The following is a 13,369-nucleotide window of genomic DNA, read 5'->3' as shown; positions in this document are numbered from 1 at the left end:
CTGGACGAAAGCAGACGAATGATACCAGGTAATCAAAAGGAGTAGGGAGAGGATGATCAAGATGATCAATGAAAAGAAGTGGTTAGAAATGTCCATTGAACAGTATGGCCTCCAGCTCAAGCCACCACACCTAGTAGTTAAACTATCACACGATCCCTGCATATCTCCCATCGGGTATATTTGAAACACCCAGAAGTGATCAGGGTAGCAATAAGCGAAACGAAGCGACCAAAGCGTTTTGCACTTTCGCTTGAATGGATCTGAAAAGCAAAAGGAAAAAATGAATTGAACTCACTTGTTCTGGTTGTAAATCTGAGCTTCCCGGTCTACCTTTACCTAAAGCTTCTTGTTGTTGTTGACTACTTGATCTTTTAAGTTCAGGTGCCAAGGATTCTGCATCTAAATTAGTTTGTCCTCCTTCTTGCTTCTCTTGATTTTGTCGTGGTGGAGGAGACTTTAGTATATCAGCAAAAGTTTGAGTTACGCTTGGATGTGATGAACCACTTGAAACGGATTGTCGAATTGTTGTTGTTGGTGAAGAAGCTGATTCAATTATTGAATGTGAATGTGATTGAGAACTCGATTCAGTATCTTGATCTTGAGTATGATTCTGTTTCAAATCTGAATCGGTATTTGGTGGCGCAGACATCGCGCTTTGATCAAACTAAAACTTTTACAATATGTCAGCTACAAATGGAATGAAAATGATATTAATGAAATGCTATATATGTATACACTAATGTCAATGATGAGATATAGAACAAAGGACAAACATGATTAGTCGATGATGTGAATGAGTGAAAAACAATCAAATATAGATTGAACAAGTATAAAGAGAAGATGAATAGCTGAAGCATACATAAATAAATCACATTTGTTATTGTTATTACAGGTAACGAATAAGCTCAAGCTAAAGCTCTAGCAAGCACAGTACTCCCACCTATAAAGTTACCCGGCGATGCCCGAACCTTATTATTATCGTTTATAAGATTTATATCATTTTGATGAGAAAGAAACGCGTTTTCGCGCTTTAAACCATGTGGAATAGATTCCGCTCGCAATGTTGATGATGCCAGACTTAGATCGAGTTACGTCAGTTCAAAATCAACAATCAACCAAATATACATCAAACATTACAGCTACTAACAGCATACACCTTATATAGTTAACTTTATGGTTGATTGGATAAAAATCATTTTCTTCTCATCACTTCTCTTACAGGCTCAGTATTCACTTTCTCAGTTCAATCTGTAGAACTCTTGTTGACAATGCCCGCCTATAGATTGGAAGTAGCTCCATCAGCTAGATCAAAATGTAATGGTATGTACTGGTTGATCAGTGTAGAACTTGAAGATTTTGTTTGTGCTCATATCGAAGTTTTCACTCATCAAAGGTCCTAAGCCATGTTTTAGTAGTAAGATAGATAAAGGTGAATTGAGACTGGGTGTATATGTAGAAATTGCTGGTAATGGCAGTTTCAAGTGGAAACATTGGGGATGTAAGTTCTGCTTTCATAAGTTTGATATCTTTGGACTACAAATGCCAAGTTAAGTGGGGGAAGTACGTGAGGAAGTAGACTTACTGGCTATGTTAAGCTATTAACTTATACATGTATATACTGATATCATTCGATCCACTAGGTGTCTCAGAGAAAGTTATCAGCAATATGAAGAAGGATTTTCCTGATGCAAGCGATCTTGATGGATGTAAGTTCGAATATAATAACAATGATTCTTCTAGGGATGATAGGCTGACGAGATGTTCCTATACAGTTGAAGACCTTCCGTATGTCCTGCTTTCAAATGTACAAGTCCCTTCAAACAATCACTGATGACACTTGACAATCATCATAGCGATTCCTACCAATTGAAGGTAAGCCACTGACGCAACTGAAACTGACTTTATAGCTGATGAGATTAAATTGAATTCTAGATTACCACAGCTTACGAAGAAGGTCATGGTATGTCAATCAGCCTATTTGATAGCTGTACGCACGAATGTACACTAATTTCTCTTTGCAGTGGCTGAAGAAGATATACCAGAAACAGCAAGAAAACAACCCTCACCGGAGAAAGAAGATGGTGAAGGTGAACCAGCTTCAAGTCCAGCTAAGACGAAGAAAGCTACTACTCCTAAAAAGAAGAAAGCGGATGAAGATGGAGAAGAAGAAAAGAAACCTAAGAAGGTATGTTAGTTTGTGATCGACACTAATCCTGATAAGCTGACGTTAATATTTAATTCAGCCAAGAGCCAAAAAAGTCAAGAAGGAAGAGACAGAAAGTGAATTGAGCGAAGAGGAAGTAAAACCCAAAAAGGTAAGTTAGAATTACACAGGCTTGAGCTGAACTTACCCATCAGCCATCTCGAGCTAAGAAAGTCAAAAAAGAAGATTCCGAGAGTGATTTGACCGAAGAAGAGGTACAACCTAAAAAGAAAAAGGTGAGCTGACACGTGCATTTTATGGAAAAGTAAAGCTCATTTTACCTCATAGACACCCGCAAAGAAAGTAAAGGCAGAGCCTGAGCACGAAGAGGTGGAGACAAAACCTGCTAGGAGAAAGGTCAGATATGACTGGTCTATCCGAGTACGTATCAAAGTAGTAACCTATACGTTTCATAGGCTGCTCCTAAAAAACCTCTGGTCGAGTCCGATAACGAAAGTGAAATCACGGAAGAAGAAGAAGAAGAAAAGCCTAAATCGAAGGTGAGCTTGGCTCCCAGAGCCAAATGTATTAAGTGATGTATAATAGCTTATTTGTACTTTGATTAGCCTACTTCTAAGCGATCAAAAAAAGCTAAAGAAGAGTCAGAAGCTGAAGAAGATGATATCAAGGTGAGTTCGAGTTCAGGTTATGATAGACAGCCTTCAAGTCATATAGCTGATATCGCCTGTATCAGCCTCCGAGTAAAAAAGCTAGAAAGCCTAGATCGAAAGCCAAAGTAGAAGAGAGTGATTAGGTGAAATATACGCTTCGAAGCTGTATTGCGTATTGCTAAAGATAAGTTGAATTCCACGAGAACATTGGATGAAGAAAAGGAGATGGAGAAACGAAAGATTGATTGATATATTGCTTCTTGGATCTTGATACATATGATACTTAGTATTTGTTGATATATAATCATATATTCTATGCCATGTATATACATAACATGATACCCACGTTCTACTGTTCGGCATCAAAGATGACCTAACAATAATGGAGAGTGACTAAAATCGGACTTCGTAACCAGCATTGAGTTTCAGTCCGATACAGGAGTGAGGCTATCTGTGATGTATGAATATATGAATTATCCGAAAAGGGAAAGACGGTGAATGACATGTGTATGTGCCTGGAATTTTTGTATGACGGTGATAACCGAATAAAGGTATTATATATCAGTATGACGTCGATAGGAGAAATAGCCGTAACAATTGACGTTTTAAGATTTTTACAATTTTGATGAATTTTATTTTGGATAGGACTTGACAAAACAGGTCTTGGTGAAACATCTGTATGCGTCGTTCGTCAATGTCAATAATCCAAGATTATTATGATTTAGAGCATCATTACAACAATACAAGTCCTGATTAGATCATAGAAGTATTAGAGAACTTAGAGATCACCTTCAAGTTTCGCTTTATTTTATCATTATTGTTAGTGATCTTTCAAGTAAATATAGTATACCACTACAGCTCAATTCAGGATCCGTAGTGTTGATAGAAAATCACCTACCAGACTCATCTAGTATACTGTACATTGGAAAGAAAGGAATTAGACTAGACGTAAGACACATAAACGATATTTTCCATCAATTAGGAAAACATCAAACAGGATCAGACCATTACAAAAATGTCAAAAGCAGCTGATGGATCAAGAAAACCAATTTATCTGAACCAACGTTCATTAACATCACATTTCTGTAAGTTCTTTCTTGACCAATCTTTCAAAGTCATCCATTCATCTCAAATGTAGTAAATAGCTAATCTGAACAACATACTCTTATCACTTCTTTATATGCTACTGGATTTTTAATTTGGTTAAATAGTCTTTGGACCATATGTTTTGTTTCCAATTTTAGCAGCATTAATTTGGTTTGGTGGTATTTTAGCTTTATTAGGTTTATGGGTTCATGCAGGTAAACCAAGATATAAATCTGATGAAGCTTCAGTCGTATTTATAAGTGATGTGGGTGCAACTTATCAAAAACTTTTTATTGGAATTTGTGCATGTGTAGCTGGGTAAGTAATAATCTCTGTATTTCAGGTCTAAATTTTCCGCTCAAATCGAATTATTCACGATATATTTACTGATCATATGTATATCTATATATTCAATGAATAGCTTTTACATTCTTTCATTATTTGCTGAAAGATGGTTAAGACATATCGATAGATTACCTACTGATTTAAGGAAAAGGGAGACTATTTTTGGTAAGTCCTTAACACTCCAACAATAATACCTATACTATTTTCCCACCCTCAGAAGTTTAAAGAGCTAATCTCCCACACATTCCTAAAAACTCTTTAGACTGGTTAGCTATCATCTTCTGCATAATAGGTTCAGCAGGATTGGTTCTTCTTTCAGCTGTAAGTGGAAGAAATTAGGTTATACGCAATGATTGATGAGTTTAGCTAATACTCTGATTTAGTTTAACGCTTTCGATCATTCAACCATCCATTGGACAATGACTTTAGTTTTCATAGTTGGTGTAGCTTTATCTGCTATTTTCCAATCTGCAGAAATTGTGAGTATTCCTGCATCTCTAACGCAACATTTATGACATGACGCTCAATCTACCTATTGCTTGCGTCTTTTAGTGGTCGTTACATAAAGATCATCCTGATAGGAAATCATTGAAAAGAAATTCAATCTTGAAACTTTTCGTCGTTACAGTAGCTGTCGCTTGTGCTATCGCTTTTGGTGCAACATATTCAGTTGTGAGTTTCAGCTACTACAGAGATGTCAAGATCAGATTTACTAATCTCTTTATTTTTTCTTTTTTTTTTTTTGATATTCACTTTATTAGTGTGGAGGTAATTCAACACCAACTAAATCACATTCAGCATCAACATGTAATAGAATAACTTCTGTAGCAGCAGCAATGGAATGGACTGTATCATTTATATTAACATTTTATTTTTTAACTATTGCAGCAGATTTATGGCCTGCAGGTAAATCTTCACCTAGATATATGAGAAGATTAGCAAAATGGCAAACTAAACATGAACATGTTAATGGATTAGAAAATGATTTCACAGGACGTAATGCTTTTAAAGAATATCCTGAAAGATGGCAAAATAGAGAGCAAGAATTAAGACAAGATATGTTGAATAGAAATCTTGGTAGAGATGCTCCAGATATCACCAATAATAATAATACTAATTTCATAGGAAATGGTACTACTCATCAATATCAAAATGGTTATACAAATGATCGAATTAATTCAACTGCACCTAATTCGATTCATAATCAAACTGATTATCAAGATAATACAAGATATAGTATGGGTAGTCAAACTCCAATGATGAGACAAGTTTAAATTTTCACATTACCTGCTTGAGAATTTTGATAAATACATATTTCAGCAAGTGATACGAAAAAATCTCTTGAATTTATATCCCTTCTCAGATATATAAAAAAATAGATATGTAGCACATAGTAATCAAAATTTATATTTTTACCATATATAATAATCACATTTTCACCTCTTTACCCCCTTTCCTTCACTCCCTTTTGTTGATGTTACCCTTATCGTATTTAGTGAATGTTCAGTCATATTTATAGAAAAGAAGAATTATAATACGTCATACAATCCATGTATCAATATTATCTCAATACCATGTTGATATAATCGCGAAAGATAGGAAAACAGAAAACTAGTTGATGGCATGCTAACCATATCAAACGATGATTATTCAAGTTTCCCAGTATATGGTTTATTGATCTCTTTCTGATGCTATGGGGGAGTCACATGAACTTGTTATACTGAGTGATCGTTCATTGTATGTAAATAAGAATTAACATCAAGTATTATAATATGCATTTATATTGCACCTCATTTCATCACATATATGTTATCCATCTATTATCTTCTTCTCTTATTACCTGTATTTAAAGTTCTCATAATTCTTCTTGATTCTCTTAATCTTTCTTGTTCTCTTTGAATAATCTCATCTGTTGATAATTCAATTAAAACCGGTTGATATTCATCTCTTTCAAACCAATCTCTCCAAATTCCATTTAAACCTTTTCCTTTTCCATTTACTGAGGTGAAATAATGGTTTGATCTCCTATGAGAATGATTTGATAAATTAGTTTTAGGTTGTATATTTAATTTTTCAAATTTAATTTGTTCTTCAGGATGTGTTAAATTGAATAAATCTAATTCTAATGCATCTTTTTTATGTTTCAATAATTCTTCATGAATTGACCATGTTATTAAAGGTATTGCTTCTCCACTTAATCCTAATTCTGAACAATATTGTTTAGCAAATTCACTAGGTGGTAATGTTGATGATAAATCCCATTCTATTCGATCTCTTAATATATGTGTGTATATCTGTACGTCGAGCTGGAGATCATTCGGTAGTTAGCTCAAATGATCTCGCTATAGACTCAAAAAGGTGGTTGTTATCTCATTCGATATATATAAAACACTCACATTGACGATAATTCTACAATCAGCTTCTTCCCATACCTTTTCTTTCTCTTTTTCCTCTTCTTCGTCTTGCTCCTCTTCTACTTCTTTATCTTCCGGTACTTCCGTTTCCACATTTGCTTTTTCGCTAATCGCTTGGGTGGAATCACCGTTGATAGCGGGAGTAACCGGACTGGAACTTCCATCTAAATCCATTTGACTTTCAACTTCTTCAAATTCTTCATCGCTCCAAATCACATCATCTTCATTAACTTCCTCATTGGAAATATCAATCTCTACAGCATTCTGGTTTTCTTCTAATTGATTCTTGATCAATTCCGATATGGTCGCGGCATGAGTTATCGGTATAGCCAAATCATCACAAAATGTTTGAGCGAATTGGAGTGGATCAATGAATGGTTCTGTATAATATGAACATGTAAAATTTGATCAGCTAAAGCGCTCTCGAACTAGATCAAAGATAGCTATTCTGCAGCTTGAATCTCCCATCAAGCTACTTTAGATTTGTCTCTAAATCACAACCAACCTGTCAACTCACCATTGATGTTCCATAAAAACCTATCCTTTATCCTTATACCTTGGCCATTAGGATCGGTGTTCGGTATATCTAGATCTATCGATATGGGTACAAGTAATTCTGGTCTATCCGCTTCTTTCTCCAATAATTCCTCGGACCTGTCAAAGTAATCAGTTTTGACTAATATCAGCGAACAATAACTTGCATCCAAGCCCCTTTATAATATGTACCCACACGTAAGCATGCCTTGTGACTTTTGCATGTAAACTTCTAACTCTCTCTGCAGGAGTCCTATCACCTAACCAAGTCCAACCTTTATCCATTTCTTCTCTCTTCCTTTTGGCTTTACCTGCTTTCATTGCTAATTGATGTTCATATCCACCTACAATCAAGCTATTATCCCTTCTTGATGATTGTCTTGCAGTACGCTCCGTACCTGGTCTTCTTCTTGATCCGTAATTATCATCATCTGGATCCGAATCAGGTTCTTCTAAATCTGATAATTCAGAATCTTCTTCATCTTCATCATCATCTTCATCGTCATCGTCAGATGCATTTTCTGCATAGTTTACACGTCCGCGTCCAGTTCCGCCATTTCTACGACTACTCGAGAAATTACTAGTTAATCCAGGTCGTTTATTAGGGATGGGTGAATCATATCTTGGTGTTGATGTACCAGAACCACCTCCACCACCACCTTTCTGAATTTGTGCTAATTCTCTTTCCTGTTCAGCTATGAATGCTTCGCGTTCTTTTGAACCGCCAGTGATGTTTTCAGGTTGAACTAAACTACTGATACCTGTTCTTATTCTTGACGGATAAGTAGTGTATAAAGCTTGACTTGTAGGCGGTGTATTTAGACTTGGATCAGTCGTTCTTTGTCCGGGTGGTGCGGTAAAATAAGGCAATACTCCTGGTGAAAACGATTGTGGGTGGTGGTATGCAGTAGACTGTTGCACTTGTTGGTGATACTGCTGCTGCTGCTGTTGTGATTGCTGAGGAGGTTGATATTGTTGTTGACGTGAAGCTGCTGATGAAAAAGTACCATTTGCCGAACGCGGTTGAGCGGTGGAATGATGCATTATTGTAGAATTCGTGTTCGATGATCTTGTGGGAGTTGATGAATGTGAATAAGTAGATGATCTGTAGTTCGGTGTAGGTACAGGTTGATAAGCTGTTGTAGGTATAGGTTGATTGTTTTTATTTGGTTTTGAGTTTAGATCATGGTTCATTGGAACAGGAACAATATGGTAGTATCCAGCCGGAGGAGGTGCGGGAAAAGGGATTGGAGGTTGTTGTTGGTGACGATGATGATGATGTAATGGTGTTTGAGGTGACGGTATTGAATGATGAGAATGTTGATGGTATTGTACACCAAGAGGAGGTTGATGTGGATGTATATGAGTCGGAGGTATGTAGTAAGGTTGTTGAGAAGGATGATGATGAGAATATTGAAGAGATTGTGGTGGGATACCAGGTGGTCGGATCATCATGTAAGGATTTTGAAAATTAGGGTAGGGTTCACCATTATGTGATATGATAGGGATAAGAGGGTTTTGAGGAACAGGTTGAGATTGTAATGGTAAATGTGATTTCCGAGATGAAGGAACGGTATTTGAAGGCCAACCAGGTGGTGGGAATGAGAATTCATTTTTATGTTTAGGCATTTTGTTTAATCAAGTTAGCTTGAATGGATATCATCAATAACGAGTATAAAAGATACATAGAAAGGGAAATGCACAAAAGCAAATATAAGAAGGGGAAGAAAGAAAAGCATCAGAATAGATATGCATATTAAACAGGTGACGTACGCTGATGATTCCTGTTGATAGTATTGTTTTGAAACAGGTGTGAATTTAAGTTTGGTATTGATGGGACATCACTATTGTTGTTATTGTAATTTGATTGTTGTGGCATACCATAACTTTGACGCGACGGTCTTTCACGACTTCTTGCAGGATACGACATTTTGATTTATCCTCTTAAGTGATGCCTTGAGCCTCGTCGTATCCAGTTGATTGTGTGGTTTTCAGCAACAATAAGTAGTTATATGTATATTTGATCACGTCTAACACGAAGAAAAAAATGATGGCTGTTTTGCTCAACGGGAAAAGAGAGAGACGCGAAAAGACTGTAGCTTTCCGAAGAACATTATTGATTGAACGGCTTATGTGAGGGGAATAACTGTATTTCTGTGCTTACACGGTGCCTGATCACGCCTACGCTGGCCGGCGGAAAGCGATGGGATGATATTATTCATGATAACGCTATGATGAGTCGAGCGATGCTTGGTAATTGCAACAATCTCATAAATGGTCAACTTATAATTAACAATACATCAATCATCTGAAACCCCCAACTATCTCTTTTTCCATCACAAAATCAAAATCAGACAAGATGTTTACCGGTCTTGTGAGTGAATACTAATCGATTGAGCTGTTGGGTCGAATTAATAAATAATCTGTACAGATCGAACACATGGCCACTGTGTCAAATATACAGGATCCATCTACCTCGACATCAGCTAATAAAGATGATGGCTTTGTAATGACAATATCAGATGCTTCACCTATACTAGATGATTGTCACATTGGAGATTCAATCTGCGTGAATGGAGCATGTTTAACCGTAACAAAATTCGATCAAAATTCTTTTGAAGTCAACTTAGCACCTGAAACCCTTCGAAGAACTAACTTGGGTGAACTCAAAGTTGGTGATAAGGTGAACACGGAGAGAGCAATGAGTGCTACTGCGAGGTATGGAGGTCACAGTGTTCAGGTTAGTTAGTCGTTCTAAGCATTCTTCGCCGCGATTTAAACGTTTAAATAGATTAATCCCATAAATTTCTCCATCCTAAACTAATATAGCTTATTTTTGAATGATCATAGGGTCATGTAGATTCAACAGCAAAAATAATATCAAAAGTACCTGATGGAGAAGCCATAAGATATCAATTCCAATTATCATCATCGGAATTATTGATCTATATAATTGAAAAGGGATATATAACTATTGATGGAGCATCTTTAACTATAACAAATGTCGATGAAAAAGAGAATTCATTTGGTATAATGTTAATCAAGCATTCACAGTCAAAATTGATTTTAACAAATAAAGAATTAGGCGATAAAGTTAATATCGAGGTTGATTGTGCCGGTAAATACATCTTAGGTTCACAGAGTAAATTAGAATCTTTGGTTAATGATTTAGTTGAAAAGAAGTTGAGGGAGAAAGGATTGATCTGAATCGTCTCATCTTGAGGTATGTAGTTTAGAAAAAAGAGATGCATTAACCCATATCTATATGACTGCTGTTTGTTATACTTTCGTTGGACTAACTCACATAAAGCTGGAAAATTCCTTTACCTGCACTCATACAGAAGAATGAGCTTAATTCGTTTCTGGATGTCCCAGAGGAACCATCACATCTGATTGAATCTGCTTCTGGGTTCAAGAAAGTGCAGCTATGGGCTTTCCCTTATATCTTCTCCTGCGTAGGCAGCTCATCTTGGCACGTCACCAATCTTGACGGAAGAAACATCTCGAAAATCCACCGCATATGACGAGAAAGTGCTTTGGAATGCCCTGTTCCTCTGTGACGCAGAACCAGTCAGTAATCTAAGGAGAAACTCTCGTGATTGAGCAGGGGGTCGGCACAGTTCTAGCAAGGAAGGTCAGAATAATGAGCTACGAAGAGGTCATATGATTGAGGATGGCGACATAGCTATCGATTCTCGAAAAGAGTCCGTAAAAGGTGTAGAATATCACATGGCGATGTCAACAATGGTGACAAATGGATTGAGAAAGATGGGAAATGATGATTTAGGAGTAAAATTTCGAAGAGGAGAATATGATATCTTGCCGCAAAAACAAAATCGTCAGGAAGAGGGAGATTCCGTCAAAACGAAATCATGAAAGATAGAGGACAAAAAGAGAGAATTCACAAACCACGATGCATCCGGAGAGGTGACGCTTACATAATCGATTTGCAATAGGCTTGGAAAGTGAACCAGTCTAGGGTGACCATTTTTTAGTGAGTATATCTGTAATACCCATATTATCGGCATATGTTTCCCATGCGTCGTATATATATATATATACGGGTAGAGAAGGGGTAATAATACGTTTACAGTTAGTCATCAGATGTCAAGAGATTTTTTACGGCGAGGTGTAGGTCGAATTGATGACTACACAGTACGAGTACGCGTAGTGTGTAAGCAGGACTCTTTCCCCTCCAAAAAGGTTAAATGACCAAGCGCATAAAGCGAGACGCGAAAGGACTTAGAAATTCGTAATCAGCGGGTAATTGATTAATCTTAATTACAAAAGTGTAAAGGCCTTAAAACGCATAAGCTTAATAAAAATATTTGATGATGAATACAGTAAGATTAGTACGAGTACAACACCGCTAATAAGGTTTTTAAACTATTATCATGGTACATAAGCCAAGTTACGACTCTTTGATCAGAGTTATAGATTGACTTTCTATCTACTTTTGCTTCACTTAGCATCTGCGACGTTATCATCGCAAAAACAGCATCATGCACTTGCCTCGAGTGCGTCAATTCCTACGCTTAACGATACCGAGACGACCACATGCTATAGTCATCATCTTTACACTGCTTTTATTAATAGCATATTTTACAGCATGGAGAGTTTTTATGTGTAATCATGGTAGATGGTATTGGAATTGGATGGTTTCACTTCATCCAGCTTTAGCTTTAATTTTACCAATTGGTCAATGGGGTGGACCACCTGACAATCCACCAAGATGGATTCAAGAAATATATGATGCACCACATATGAGTAATTTCAAAATACGTGAATTTTCAAAACCAATTTGGAAAAATGATTATCATCCTAAATATTCTCACTCTACTACAAAAGAAGAAGATCCATATTTAAAAATTGCTGAACAAAATCATCATTTAAAATCACCTTCATTAATAAAATTACATATATTTTCAACTGTACATAGAAAAGCATATCATAAAAGAGCAATGATACGTAAACATTCACCATTATTTTCAATACCACCTGAATATAGACATTTAATAGAAGTTAAATTTGTAATGGGACATAATTATCATTTATATGAAGAACCTGAACATAAAGATTGGACGATTAATGAAGAAATGGAATTAGCATTAAAAGAAGAACAAGATAAATATGGTGATTTACTTAGATTGGAATTAATACATGGTGAAAATTTGAGAGAGGGGAAAATTTTGGAATGGATTAGAGCTGTAGGTGATGGTGAAGATGGTGGAAGAGAAAGTTGTTGGCTTTTCAAAATCGATGATGATGTGAGGCCTATCAACATTGCTCATATGTACTTATTTTTCGATAGCGCTAATAAAAATCTTTCACACCCTGCTTATAGACTGTGCTCAACTACCCAGCATTCCTAGACTCATTGATGGACTTTGATCCTCAGAAATCTTACTATCTTGGCACATCCCTCAACCGTTGGCCAGTATTTCACCATCATTTCACCGGTATGACTACTGGTTTTAGTTGGCCTGTGGTATGTCACAGGTTTCTACGTTGGTTTGCAGCATTCCTCAGGTTTTTGCTAATGTGTTGGCTGGCTCACATCGCTAGGTAAAAACGATGGCGGCTGGTATCAATAAGATGAGCAGACAGGAGATAGAAGCATGGTGGGATGATGATGTATTGACTGGGGAAATAATGGTGAGTTTTCCTCCTTCTGAATTCCGACACCTAATCGACTTGAGTTACTGAGTAATCATTGAATCGCACTTTCGCTACCATCACATTCCCTTTATAATCCTAACACAGCAAAAAACTTACTGACCTTCCCTGATTCATTTTATACAGTTCTGTCTACCCTCGGGCCCCTGGTGCCAGAGCTCTTCGCGTTCTACCGACTCCTCTGCATCCAAATACTCACCTGCATATTGCGATCCACATAAACCTCCGTTCTATGGATACGGTTCAAACCCACCTGACCTGGATCGTCGAACAGGCCTTATACGATACGATTATGTCCGTCATATGGGGGATGAGAATGTACGGATAGTGAAGGGGGATATAGGGATTCACGGAGGAAGTATGAAACCACCTGAAGGATGGGAAAAGGAATACATGGCAAGAGTTGAAGGGAAAATATGGCAACCGCCAAGCTGGATGCACAAGTTTGCTGAAGTTTAAACCAACAAGATGATATAGTATACAATACATGCATTAGCTTG

The 13,369-nt window shown here is 36.8% G+C and overlaps 6 protein-coding genes across 6 annotated transcripts; 4 read left to right on the top strand and 2 right to left on the bottom strand.

The window, feature by feature from the left end:
- Positions 1-82: 82 nt before the first annotated feature.
- Positions 83-649, bottom strand: L201_003014 (uncharacterized protein; the record flags this gene model as incomplete). The annotated part of the gene is made up of 2 exons (XM_066218776.1): positions 83-130; positions 296-649. The coding sequence occupies 2 exons, from the start codon at positions 647-649 to the stop codon at positions 83-85; spliced, it is 402 nt and encodes a 133-aa protein (XP_066074873.1).
- Positions 650-1,268: 619 nt separating this feature from the next.
- Positions 1,269-2,957, top strand: L201_003013 (uncharacterized protein; the record flags this gene model as incomplete). The annotated part of the gene is made up of 13 exons (XM_066218775.1): positions 1,269-1,320; positions 1,394-1,498; positions 1,641-1,706; positions 1,773-1,785; positions 1,854-1,872; positions 1,933-1,960; positions 2,022-2,185; positions 2,244-2,315; positions 2,359-2,439; positions 2,492-2,560; positions 2,620-2,703; positions 2,770-2,832; positions 2,898-2,957. 13 exons carry the CDS (start codon positions 1,269-1,271, stop codon positions 2,955-2,957), a joined length of 876 nt encoding a protein of 291 aa, XP_066074872.1.
- Positions 2,958-3,829: 872 nt separating this feature from the next.
- On the top strand, positions 3,830-5,519 carry L201_003012 (uncharacterized protein; the record flags this gene model as incomplete). The annotated part of the gene is made up of 7 exons (XM_066218774.1): positions 3,830-3,899; positions 4,026-4,218; positions 4,322-4,410; positions 4,508-4,566; positions 4,629-4,724; positions 4,798-4,917; positions 5,007-5,519. 7 exons carry the CDS (start codon positions 3,830-3,832, stop codon positions 5,517-5,519), a joined length of 1,140 nt encoding a protein of 379 aa, XP_066074871.1.
- A 546-nt stretch (positions 5,520-6,065) lies between these two features.
- Positions 6,066-8,822, bottom strand: L201_003011 (uncharacterized protein; the record flags this gene model as incomplete). The annotated part of the gene is made up of 4 exons (XM_066218773.1): positions 6,066-6,551; positions 6,642-7,039; positions 7,177-7,313; positions 7,390-8,822. The coding sequence occupies 4 exons, from the start codon at positions 8,820-8,822 to the stop codon at positions 6,066-6,068; spliced, it is 2,454 nt and encodes an 817-aa protein (XP_066074870.1).
- A 730-nt stretch (positions 8,823-9,552) lies between these two features.
- On the top strand, positions 9,553-10,400 carry L201_003010 (riboflavin synthase, alpha subunit; the record flags this gene model as incomplete). The annotated part of the gene is made up of 3 exons (XM_066218772.1): positions 9,553-9,567; positions 9,625-9,933; positions 10,044-10,400. The coding sequence occupies 3 exons, from the start codon at positions 9,553-9,555 to the stop codon at positions 10,398-10,400; spliced, it is 681 nt and encodes a 226-aa protein (XP_066074869.1).
- A 1,295-nt stretch (positions 10,401-11,695) lies between these two features.
- L201_003009 (uncharacterized protein) lies at positions 11,696-13,328 on the top strand (the record flags this gene model as incomplete). Its single annotated transcript, XM_066218771.1, has 4 exons — positions 11,696-12,460; positions 12,538-12,681; positions 12,759-12,848; positions 12,996-13,328. The coding sequence occupies 4 exons, from the start codon at positions 11,696-11,698 to the stop codon at positions 13,326-13,328; spliced, it is 1,332 nt and encodes a 443-aa protein (XP_066074868.1).
- Between the last annotated feature and the right edge of the window lie 41 nt (positions 13,329-13,369).

The sequence above is a fragment of the Kwoniella dendrophila genome, chromosome 3, assembly GCF_036810415.1.
Source record: "Kwoniella dendrophila CBS 6074 chromosome 3, complete sequence".
NCBI classification, from domain to species: domain Eukaryota; kingdom Fungi; phylum Basidiomycota; class Tremellomycetes; order Tremellales; family Cryptococcaceae; genus Kwoniella; species Kwoniella dendrophila.
The sequence above is the reverse complement of the archived record's forward strand: the minus strand, read 5'-3'. Positions and strand labels throughout refer to the sequence as shown.